This window comes from Merops nubicus, unplaced genomic scaffold, assembly GCF_000691845.1.
Source record: "Merops nubicus isolate BGI_N331 unplaced genomic scaffold, ASM69184v1 scaffold2202, whole genome shotgun sequence".
Taxonomy (NCBI): domain Eukaryota; kingdom Metazoa; phylum Chordata; class Aves; order Coraciiformes; family Meropidae; genus Merops; species Merops nubicus.
Window position 1 is genome coordinate 21,408 of NW_008594077.1, and position 13,101 is coordinate 34,508.

At 36.4% G+C, this 13,101-nt stretch overlaps 1 protein-coding gene across 1 annotated transcript in view; it reads left to right on the forward strand.

Moving 5' to 3' along the window:
* The window catches only part of SESTD1 (SEC14 and spectrin domains 1), a 46,961-nt gene that overhangs the window by 10,038 nt on the left and 23,822 nt on the right, over nt 1-13,101 (forward strand). The window contains exon 4 of the mRNA XM_008935611.1: nt 1,610-1,723. Within this exon, the coding sequence (XP_008933859.1) occupies nt 1,610-1,723 (114 nt within the window). The remainder of the gene's footprint in view (nt 1-1,609; nt 1,724-13,101) is intronic.

Below are 13,101 nucleotides of genomic sequence, written 5' to 3' on the forward strand. Positions count from 1 at the left end.
AATGTCTGCAGGGCAGCAGATCACACAGATAGTGCAGCCAAGCAGGTTCTGATGCAATGTGCTGTACTACTTGCTTTTCATTGCAATTGGCTGTAGTTGATTTTGTTGTGTATAGTAGTCCCAATAGGAAATTGTATTCTGGATAATATAAAAAGTAGAAGAAGGAAAAAAAAAAAAGTGCCAATTCCAAATTAAATTCATAACAATTTCTTATTTTGGCTTTTCCCAACTGTGGAGTTATAATTCTTACTTCTGCTAAACATTGTAGGTTTTCTGGTCTCAGTAGCTGAAGAAAATGCAAGATACATCATTCTAAATAGATTAGAGAACTTGAATTACTGCCTTTCTTACAGCACAGATGATTTATCTTTGCCAGACCAGTTTTTTTCTCTCAGGCTTAGATGAAGCCTCAGGAAGTGTGTCAAATATGACTAATTTTCATTTTGTTGTCCTGACTCATTGTTGCTCCTGGGTTTTTAAGTCTGTTTCAAGGTGTCTTTCACCTATTCTTGACTAAGATGGTATTCCTTGGAGTGATAGTAATTGCATCCATTATATTCTGATTATGATCTTGACTGAGCCTTCACTTCAGCTAATGAGCAATTGTGGCATTTAGTGGGAACTTCAGCTAGTGGGGAAGGCAGCTATTTGCACACGCTAAGATTTCATGGGCTTCCTGTCAGCACGCTTCCTGCCAGTATGAAGCCTGCAGAAACAGGAGTTGCACATCTGTATCTTTAATTTGAGAAGGAAGCAATAAAAGATTTTGTTATGTAAAATAATCACTTGTGCAGACCACTTGAGATTTCTCTCTGCTTGGATATATGGTTCATAAAGGGGCAGGTTAGTCCTCGAACACACTTCTGTGTTAAAAATACTGTCTGCTTTTAAGTCTTTGGGGCATATTCATTAAAGTAATGTAAGAGTGAAATAGCTTTTTTCCCCCCAGTGTTGTGATTTCTGAATTGGTTGTAGTAAACCTTTTCAGAATTATATTTTCATAAATAAGGTATGTGAAGAGAGATCCCATGGTTTGTGTCACCTTTAGGTCAGTACTGTGATTATCTAAGGGTTGAGTATTGCTATAGCTGATGACTTGAGAGTAATCAGGAGTCTCTGTTCCTTATCTATAATCTATATTCAGTGTGGTAATATGAAATCAACTTGGTAGGTTAAATTTCTGGTTTAGACTGAGGAATGTTCTGCTGGTAATACTATGAATTAATATACTGAAATGTTAACATGAAGCCATTTCATTCTACTGTAAGCAATATGTACTAGAGAAGTATAGAATATAATCTTGATGTGAGTTACTGATGTATTGTGGACTAATGGTTAGGCCTCAGGACTGGGAGTAAAGCTGTTACATTTTTTTTTCAGTTCTGACATGATTTCGCTATGAAATTTAGTGCAATCAACTACAAAGCAGGAGGGAGCCAACATATGACATAGAAGCAGCAGACTGACATAGAAGTAGAAGACAGTTTAATTTCTGTCTGTGAATTTTTTAGGTTTTTAAATAGATGATTACATGTAAGTGAAATTCAGGTCTATGGTAAATGGGGGTTTAATCTTGACTGGTTTACTTATTATTTCATTTGTTTTACAGAATGTTGTTCCAGCTGAGGTGTCACTTGTTTGTGTAGTAAAGCCGGATGAATTTTGGGATAAGAAGGTTACACATTTCTGTTTTTGGAAAGAGAAAGATAGACTGGGCTTTGAGGTATGTAGAACTTCTGTCTCCTTCAGTCAAAAATACCATTTTTGAAATGCTAGAATAATTGGATGAAAATTAGTGTCACTTTAAAAGTAGTTATAGTCCAGATACTTTGTGGTTATTATTTACAGCCGCTGTGGCCTTTTAACTTTTTCCTCTTTCAGTAAGTATATTAAATGAAGGAGGTCTCAAATTAGAAATGTACAGCATTTAATTCTTTGCTCAGGGGGAGGATAAAGCGATTTGATATGTACTGTGGATCTTTAGAGTAAGAAACTGTTGTGCAGTGATTAGTGTGAACTTTCTTCATTACTCTTCTGTAATAGACTGTTGAGATGCCTGTTGCATGGTGTCACTAAATCTGTAGTTACCATTTTGAAGAACATCTTGTTGCTTCTGCATGCACGTTCTTGCATTTTTCTGAGTTCTTTGACATTAGTAGCCAATGCTATAGGTTGCTTCAGTTTGCCAAATATAAGCTGATATTGTTGTTAGCTTGCAAGGTAGGAGGAGTACAAGAGATCACAGGCTAATGTTAGCACTTCTGGTCTTTTAGCTTTCTGGGAGGTTAATGGAAATATTTTTTCCTGTTTTTAGAAAATAAGCTGTTATCAATCTTTCCAATTATTTTTGAAGCTAATCTCGCTTGAACTACAACAGGCTTGCTATGCTCACCAAATACTAAAATGTCTACTTGCTTTGTACAATGAAGCTCTTAGAGATAGCATTTTTTGTGAAAGAGATTGAATAGAAAAGTGTTTTGTAGCTTTGTCTAGTGCTCTGTCATTCTTTCTGTTAATAAGGTTATAACATACTTATATACTCCTGTAGAATACTCCTGTAGAATACTCCTGTAAGGGAAAATGGAAATTAGAAGGTGGCACCTGAAAACTTCTGTAAGTGCGAAAACTTAGCTCAGGGAAAATGGAAATTAGAAGGTGGCACCTGAAAACTTCTGTAAGTGCTAAATATAAACCTAAAGACTCTTATAATCTAGATAAAATGCTGTTAATTCATATTAATTTTCTGTTAAATCATGTATCAAACTTTACCTAGAATACATGGCTTCATTTTTTTTGAAACAATTCCTGCACGTGAAAGTGGACTGTGAGGTTAAGGAATAAGTTTCCTGTTTTCAATCAGATGACCAAACTTTTTTTTTTAAATCTGCTCTAAGATTCTTTTTATTACATTACTTCATTTTTATTTTTTAATTTGCTTTAGAATCTTTTAAGTAAGGAAATCCTGCACGTTTGCCTTCAGGTTGTTTATCTTAAAGTTGAAGACTATATTTTCTTTTTAAGTTGTTCTTTAAAGGCAGATTTGCAAAGTAGTCCAAGTTCAACAGAGAAATTCAAAGAATCTCTGAACAGCCACTTGTGTCTTTGAAAGTCTGCAGTCAGCAGGATAGTCACTAACAGAGGTAGTGAGGTGCCTGGAAATTTGTTACTGGATGTGGTTCCAACTATGATAGTCTTTAACTTGCATTACAGTCAGACTCTCTTGAGTTTCACAAATTCTGTCTCTTCATCTGAATCCCTTGAGAGGACTAGCAGGGAAGTAAAGTCACTGTATATTTCTATCCTGAAGTTCAGCATGTAGCAGCTCAGTTGTAGCTTCTTTAATCAAAAAGAATATGGTGGTGTCTACCTTCTATAGAGTAGCTGATTGTTTGGAGCACATCAAGGTGAAAATTAAAGAGATTGAACCAACCACCTCTGCTCAAAGGGATGATTTAAGACACTTTCTAAACACAAGCTCGTAAGTTTGCAATACTCATTTTCACACAGATGCTTTCAGGATGTAAGGAAAATGCCAAAGTCTAGAGAGTGTCAGTAATAAAAGGTGAACCCCATCTCTTTAGCAGTCCTTACTGTCTGATTTATGCTCTTTTCCCACCTGCACACCTGTAATGGTGCTCCTTGGATAAGTTCAGGAAACCTTTGAAGTAGTGCTATAAAAGAATTTTTATGTAGTGGTATCACGGCATTCCCAGTTTGGAAGTTAATCCTCTAGAAGATTCTTCTTTGATTTTTTTCTTTAATATGACTCAGCTAGACTATATTTCTAGACAAATAAGCAGAAAGCCTATAGAAAATAACCCCACACGGGTAGCTGTTGATTTCTCATTTTAGCTGGTAGGTGTTTGCTCTGAGGTTTCCCTTCTGCCTAATTTAAAAGCACTGAAACAGGGTGGGGCTGCCTGCTTGCATGAGGGGCTACCATCAGCCTTTGGGCATTTATCATGTGACTGAGGTTGGATAATGAGCAGCTGTTGGTATAGAGTTGCTATAGATGTTTCTGAAGAGACTCTGTGAGACCATCCTAGCTCGTGGCTTTTCCTTGTATCTTCCACTTTCTTGTGGGTTTTGGTTTGGTTATTTTGTTTTCCTATGTGATAACTAATATTCTTAAATAGCATTCTTCAGTAAAGGACAAGGAAAACTGAGAGAACAGTAGGAAGAATCTTGGACTTTCCCAGATAATGAAGAATCACTCTTGTTATTAGGCAAGCCTTTGTTCTTCACCATTCATTAACTCTTGCTTATCTGTCGTGATAGGAAAACTGGCTCAGCAAAAATGACCCACCTTCTCTGTGCTCCAAGAAATATCTGTTAGAGACAGTAGTAGGTCTTTGCTCTATTCCTGATCTGAGTGCAAAGGACAGATAAGGTTATGGAAGCCAATAACTCATTGCACGAATCTTTAGCTGCATAATCCTGTATTTCCTGCAGTAAAAACAAAGCATCACCCAGCTTGTGTTTCGGGTCATGGTTACATTTGCATAAACTGTTAGGAAGATCCAAGATTGCTTTTGCACTAATGAAATAAATATGATCTAAAACTTTAAATGCAAGTATGAAATCTTTTAATTCACTTGAGAGTGTGGTCTAATTTTCTTTGAAGTAAATGCTCTGCAACTGTGATTTCTAATGGGTCATCACATCTACCTCCTATTTCTTGCTACCTGATCTATTTCTACTACCTTGCCTAATGTTGCCATATGAAGCCATTGATCACAATGCCTGCCTTCTTGTTCGAAGGCAGAGATCGTCTGCTTCAGAGTGAGAAGTGGTGGTGATGAGTTGTAAAGCACTGAAAATAAATGTGAGAACTGAGATCAAAAGGCTACTGGGTGGATGAGTATAAAGAGGCAGGGTGACTGAGCTGAATAAAAGTCCATATCCTTTTTTCTGTTTAGTATTAGTGTTGGCTTTGGACCTGCCTCAGGTAAATTTGCAGTCATCGTCCAGCAGAGCTTTCCCCTGTCCCTTTATTGCTCCCTAAAACACTTATCAGCAACTAGTTCATGTGTTCATGGAAGTACTTTTCTCTGGTTCTGTGCCCATACTTCGTAACAGGAGAATGGTCTTAATTGTTCCAAGGGTGTCTTTCGGCTGAAATGTTGCCTGTGTTACACTGTGAGACTTAATACTATTAATGTTTTAAAATAAATGAAGAACTGGGTTTAAATACAAAAATTTCTGTGTTTTGGGGGGTTGAGAAATGTTGCTTTTTAATATACTTTCTGTAGTCACATGAAACAAGTTACTCGTTGCTAGTAGCTGTAGCGTGTTGTGTTTCATCCTGAGCTTTGCACAGGAAGACAACTACTATGAGTAACGTGTGCCATAAAAATAGAAGAAACATACAAGTTTCTACACAATGCAAAACTGCCTAAAGACTTTTTTTATTTGTCATTCATTTAAGGGACTGAAAAGAAAATAATATGAGCCTGATATAGGTACTAGATTAGTGCTTTGATCAGTTTGTTGGAAGCAGGGAGGAGGAAAGTGTGCTTGCTGTTCTTACAAACTTGTGGAAGTCATGGAGCAAAATTTTAAAAGTTCATTTAGGTTTGTGAGATAAGACATTAAGGACTTGTAAAAAAGAAAAGAAAAAGTTGATAAACTACTTGGAACTAGTTAGAAAAAGCAGAGTGTGTAGCAAAAGGATCCTGGTAGTCCTGAAGTCCAAAGTCTGAGTAGTTCCAAATGTTTCATACTTGCATTGTAGAAGCTATCAACTCTAAGTCTCCAGTAACAGTGTCAGAAATTTCTTAGGATCATTTATCAGCAGAATCTGCTCTAGAAAATCTCAAGTCTATAGTGGCAAGTCCTCAATATGCATAGGAGTACAGAATCCTAAAAATAACATTTTTTCCATGCAAATTTTCCCAGTATATCAACGTTTTTATGGTCTTTATACTTGCATATCAGAATTGCTCTGCAAGAAATACTAGGTAGCTGACTTGTCCTTTTCCATGTGATGTCACTGAAAAATAACTAGTGAGATCTTGTAATTTGTTTAAAAGTGTAGGACCTGTTTAAGAACTGTTTAACTGGGAGGTGGGTTTGTACTATTGAAAACACATTGTTGTCCAGAACTTTGTGTTAGTACGAGAGGATATTATATTATGTGTTCTTGCATTTTGAAATCAACTTTTGTTACTATATGTATCTCTATATCTTAGCTTTTACTTGCCTTGTTTTTTTAGTAGCTTTTACTACTTGGAAATGAATTGTGACACAATCACCCCCGATTAATCTTTTAAGAATAATGCTAATAAGGAGAGAGAGAGTATGGCTCTACAGAGTTAAGAATGAATAACACTTTGTAGGAAGTCTTTAATTTTTGTATCGGATGTTCCAATTTAGTGTTTTAATACTGAGGCACCAAAATGTGTAGCTTTCAAGGACTTTCCCCAAAATGCATATGGGAGTTCCAATTTTTTATCCAAGTGATGTTTATTTAAATACATCTCTCTTTTCATCTGTATGTATCGTTGTTGCTGCTAACACTGGGGCATTTTCTTTTAAAAACTTGGGTCAAATTGGGGAATTGTGCCTGTGGAGCTGGAAGTACATGAGCCTGCATTTATGTCAGTAATGCTGCTCTAAAGGAGGTTGTGCTGGAAAATACCAGATTGTGTGTGCTATTAGCCTCTTCTCTGGTATGGAAAAAAGATAGTATGCTAATTATTGTCATGAACCCTGGAGGGGAAGGTGAGTGAGTGAGCAAAACTGAGTGCTTGAAAGTGAAGGAGGCAGTTACTGGGAGAGGAGTTAGTCTAGTGTTTATTTAGATTCTGCTAGCTGCTCTTGGGTTTCTAGTGTGCCAGATTTCTGTGGGATACTGGCCAGACACTGTTTAACTTGTGCTTCTTGGTATAATGTTAAAGCAAGTGATCATTATATAGATTAGTGTTCCATATTAACAAATAACACTCTGTTCTACTCAGTATTTAATCAAATAATGTTTAAAAAAAATGGAGTGAAACAATATTTATCATCCAACAATAAGATTCTTCTCCTTGGAGAAAGGAAGTCTTTTTTTACAGTTCTGTGGCAATGAATCTCTGTCAGACTGGATATATGTGCAGCTATGTTTTGTCTGTTACGAGTGCCATAGTCATCCTTGAAGAATCACCAGGAGAATAGTTGAAGCTGTATATAAGTTTTCCCAGCAGCTAAGTCTGGAGAAAAAGCACAGGTAGCATTCAAAAAAATGCCAAACATGAATCCAGTTGTGCTTTAGGAAACAACTGATACACACTTAGTTGGTTTTGGTTTTTTTTTTTTTTTTTTTTTTTTTTTTTAAAGCTACTATTTTATACAAAATCTGCCTTCAGTGTAGGATGAAAAATGAATATAGGCAGTCGTTGGTTTGGACTTCTGCACAGGCTGAAGTGCAAACTTATCCTTGCAAAATCTCTGTCTTGTTCATTGAAGCTTTAACTGTATTTTTCTAAAGCTGTTTGGATTTGTAAGCTACTGGCATAACAAATCATCAAGAATCAATCTGCTAAGAAAACAGCTTTAATATTGAACCCAAAGGACTTTATAAAAATTCAGCATTTTATACCTATCAGCCAGGCTCTGAGAGGTGAAGAGCTATCTAGGCTTCCCAGTGTTTCTTAGCAGAATTTTTGGGAAATGAGCAAAAACCCCTCTACTTACATCTCTTTGAATGAAGCTTGTCCAAAATTGCCAATTGGAGACCAGATAAGTATAACCAGCTTTTAGCATACCTTATTCATATTCTTTTAAAAAAAGTATTTTTAGGACTGACAAATTCTTATGTTCCAGTAAGTAAATTGTAGAAGTATTAAATATTTTAATGCTAGTTTATTAAAATTAGCAAATGAGGCAGTGATGTTCTGGTCATATTGAGTAAGTATGTTAATATACTCTTAGAGTAGCTACCTTTGTAGTCAGTTACACTGCAATGTGTGAAATCAGATAACGTAAAGATTATATATATATTATGCTTAGATGTTCTTGCCATTCGTTGCATTTCTGTCACTTTTCCATAGAATGTTTGGATTGGAAGAGACGTCCAGAGGTCCCACCCCCCTGCTATAAGCAGGGACATCTCTAACTAGATAAAGCTACTTAGAGCCTCATCAAGCCTAACCTTGAATGTCTCCAGGGATGGGGCCTCCACCACTTCTCTTGGCAACCTATTCCGGTGATCTTCCACTCTCGTATTGAAGAACTTTTTCCTAATGTCTAGCCTAAATCTCCCCTTTTCTAGCTTAAAGCCATTACTCCTCATCCTGTCACTACAAACCCTTGTGAATAGTCCCTCCCCTGCTTTCTTGTAGGCCCCTCTCAGGTACTGGAAGGTCACTGTAAGGTCCCCCTGGAGCCTCCTCTTCTCCAGGCTGAACAACTCCAGCTCCCTCAGCCTGTCCTCATAGGAGAGCTGCTCCAGCCCTCAGAGCATTTTTGTGGCTCTCCTCTGGACACACCTCAATGGGTCCATGTCCTTGTGTTAATATAACACCAGAAAATTTATACTGTGCATAATATATACATTGTAATCCTTAGAATATTTTCATTTTGCTAAAAATGCATCTGATTTCATGACTAGCATCATTTAATATCCACATGATCATGAGGGTTACTTAAAATAAGTGAGAAACTGTGGCACATGTTGGTAATGCACTTTCAGCCTATATAACCTGCTCAGTAGTTAGGTACATCTGACAAGAATTCTTTACTAGAGATTTGTGAACCCCCCCAACCACACAAAACCAAAAGTGAACTAGCAAATTACAAGCTGTATAGATAAGTGTATATAATGAATTTTCTCAATTTTAATGAAAGTTTGTTAGCATTGGCTTTTTTCTATTTTGTAAAATTCAGTGTGTTTTTTTTAGGTTTATAATGTTGTGTGAATGTCAGTTAATAGATTTTTTTTTTTTTTTGTAAGAGATTATACCAATTATTCTTTTAAGTTAAATTTGAATTTGAAGACTTTTTTATGTCTGAGATTAAAAATAGGATTTAGTGCCCTTACAATGCTTCTGTATCTATTTCCCAACGTAAATCTTTTGCTCTGATAATAGATGTAGGATGTTACCATCCAGTTTTTTAGATAATTTTCTTAATTTGTCCCAGAACTGGAATGCACTACTCACTGATATGAAGCTGTGAAGATTGATACAGATATTTACTTCTCTAAGAAAAGCAGCATATGCTTGGATGTGATTGTTTAAATTTTGTATTCTCAAGGGACATGTGTGTTGTGTTGTTTTGGAAGATAACTGCTCCTTTTTAGATTTAGTATGGCTGTGGAAATATTACACACTTAAGAAAAAAATGCATTGTTATTGAAATCTTATACCATCCTGTCTTCCAGTAGCTCCTGGGTTTGGCTCTGTGACATTTATATTAAAGAGCTCTTTCATTTCTTCAGAACATTCAGATGGATGGTTTTAACATTTTGGGTGTACTTTTACATGTCCTATTGAATATTCAGAATTTCCCTCTGAAAGGTCAGCTTTGTACAAACAGTATTCAAAACTCTTTTATTATGAAAAATGTTAGTGACACTGTATGGGTCAAAGTCATGTTACTAGAAAAATTAACTGTAGTCTCACTCCTGAGCAAAAAGGGAATTTTGTATTTGAAGCACAAGACTTTGCAGTACGTGTTTGGGTGTGGGTGGTTTTTTTGGTGTTGTTGTTCTCTTTGGCAGTTCTTAAGAATGTCATTTTGGTTTACTGAAAAATACAGCAGTTCTTCCAAAGCACTCTTCTGAGTTATTTCTGCAAAGGCTTTCACAATGTTTTAGCAGGCCAGTACTGTACAAAGCAAGTTTGCTGATTAGAGCAATGAAGAGAGCTACTGTTCCTCTTCTAGGTTTTAAGAACTGAGGACATCTGATAGTAGTAGGGGCTGGGGTTGGTAGCAAGCAGGACATATTTGAAACTTACTGCCCCTGTCACCCTACTAGCTGACCCTGTTGTCTGAACTGGTGGATCATGTGGGAAGGGAAACAAAGATTTAAGGATTCAGTAATTTATACTTTTTTTTTTTCCTGGTTTACCATATGTCCAGATCTATTTATTTATTCATTAGAAAATTTAAGCTGTTCACCTCAACATCCTACTGTAGTTTGCTGTCCAAAGGCTTTTACTTGGGATTAAGAAAACTTTTTTTTTTTTCCTGAAGTCAACATAATAAGATTACTTTGAAAAACAACAAAACACAATTCACTTGCAAGCAAACAGTAGGATATTTCTATTTTTAAAACTATAAATGGTCTTAATCTGAACCTAGGTCTTTTTGTGGAGTATTTAGAGCTCACCCAGCAATAGGCAGCCATCACCATTCTGTTCACAGAGGGAGGAGAAACTAGAGTTTTCTCTGTGGTTAGTAGTCTAGTTCAGTTTGATAGTGACAGTTTTAGAGGGAAGGATAAAAAAAATAATTCTAAGTATGCCATTAACAAATTATTAAACCGTTGAAGGATTTTGCAGGGCCCATGTGACTGAAAGCTTTGTGAAGCACAACAGACAGAATGTTGAAGTGTGAAATTCGAATGCAAAGGGGGAATGCTTATTCATAAAAGAAAACTTTTTTCTGGATGTGGTAATTTGACATTCTCAATGTGATTAGACTTTGAAAAGTTTTAGGAACCTGTGACAGAAAAAGGTCACATGCTTTAAGTGCTAAACTTAAAGTAGAATTTATATCTTTAAAAGATAAGTGTCTTATCTTCTCCCTGTACAACATTGCACCTACTGCTTTTCAGCTTTTTTTTTAGTTCTTACTGTGTTTTTATGGACTATTAATCTATAGTAGGTGATTAAAACATTATTTCATCAGATTCAGAGGGGCAAATTGCACTTTTGACACCTAGAAATATCAAAGTTACTAGTTTAATACATGTGGATGGTGTTAGATTAGCACTGCCACTAGTCTAGGTCTGGAACAAGAGCTAAATTCTGTTCAGAAATGTCCTCTCCACCACCACCTTGTCAAACATTCAAATGTTTGTTTGCTTGAACTCTTCAGACAGGATTTCTGCAGTTACCCCAGTGAACAGTCAATAAACACTTTAAGAAAGAGACAGCTAAAAAAAAAAAAAGTTAAAACAGGGTCTGCTCTTAAGGTGGAAGGTTTTGTTTTGTTCAGTTTTTCCTGATAGAATGTAAAAGGCATTTGTATTCTTTGACAAAGTCTCACTTCTGGGTTGTTTGATTTTTTTGTTAGAGGATTATTTTCTCATGTGAGTAGTATGTTTGTTACAGGCAGGTTTTGCTGTGCAGAAAAAAAAAAAAAATTAAAAAAGTATTTCCCTGGTACAGGTTTGTAAAGCATATCTCTTGCCTTTTCTCCTTCCTGAAGGATCTCAGTTAAAAAAAAAAAAAAAAAAATCATAAATATGTTGTCTCAATGCAGTCCATCCTTTTCCTCAGATTCTTTGGGTTTTTTAGAACCAATACATCAGTGATGTGAACCAGGTACCCTATTTACTTCAGTTTCCATACTAAAATGTCCCAATTTGAGTAAATTAATTTTCTCCTTTCTAATGAACTCCTAGAGATGGAGGGAAAAAAAAAAAAAAAAAAAGAGTAAAAATGACCTAAAAAATAAATGTTTGCCTAAAGAAGGAAGAACAGAGGCTTTGTTTTTTCTTGGACCTAGAGTCATCTGGGGTTTGGGCTGGTTACTGGCATTACTTAAAGAAACTACAAGCTAATTCCATTTATGGCAGCTATATACCATTAAGAATGCAGGAGAATATCCTGTATTTGCTGAATGTTGGTGTAAGATAATCCTTTACATGAAATATTAGACCATTTGTCTAGAAGTGTTTTGGATTCTTGAGTTGTAAGGATTGAAAAATCAGAGTAATTCTGACTGGAAGGGATCTCAGGGAGTCTCTGTCTGACTTCCTGCTCAAAGTGAGATCATCTGTGAGGTGAAACAAGGTTACTCAAGGCTTTATCCAAATGGACCTTAAAAAACCTCCAAGGATGGAGGCTGCACAACTTCTACTTTCAGTTTTTAAAGATGACCAATGGTTGTTGACTTGAATGGCTTTTGATCTCAAAACCTGTCTCAGAAACACAGTATTTTCATGAATGATTTGTCATGCCACATTGGCTTAGTGATCTAAACAGGTCTGAACTGTTGTGAAATATTGGAAGACAAAACCCTTGAGGTCCTTTCAAGGAGAAATCCTGTAAGTTTAGAATGAATTTTCTGTCTTTCACTGTCTGCAGGAACACAGAGCTGGACTAGAAGTAGAAGGTTCTTTCCACATATTTTTGTTCCCTTCACGAATGTGTGCTATCTGATGAGCTGTCAAAAATCCCCTTCCCACCAGCTATATTTGCTATGTATTGCCAGAATTTCTACTGCCATAGATTTCCCCCCCGCCCCCAGGACTTATTTCATGCATCAGAGCAACTTGTGCTGGCAGCTTTTGGGTTAGTATTATATGAGTAAGAGTCAGCCAGGAGCTTCTAGGATGCAGAAATTAGTGGAAGAGTTAAGTCTGTTGACTAGTTATGGTCCTTCTGTTTTCTTTATTTCCTGAAGTAGTTGACAAGCTAGATTTGCCTTCTGGGCAAATGACTTAGACTTTTAAGCATACTAAGGTTTGAACTGGAGTACTCATGGAAAGAGTATGCTTGATTAAACTCTTACTGAGCACGGTTGCACAGTATATGCAGCCACTTAAGTTTTATGACAGAAACTCATCTCTCGGACTCGAAGTATTGCAGTGGACTGATAAAAGTATTAAGTGCTTTGCAGTGTGATACCCTGCTACTGCATTCACTAAAAGTAAATCATATGGTGTATGATGACTCAATCAAGAAGCATCAGTTACCACCAAGAAAACAGATATCCAAGAAACACACTTCCTTTTCCTATAGTAAATAGACACGACGGTACAGATTATGCATGGGATGTACACTGCATGTCAAAACTACCTACCTGTTTTAGGCCCATGTGTATTGCAACCAGCCACACTTCATTTGAACGTTTAGCAGTAAAAGGGTCACTTTCTCTTAGTCACAGAAAGATTTGCTCAGTACCTCTGGACACACTTAACTCCTCAGATACTTAAGGAAAAATACA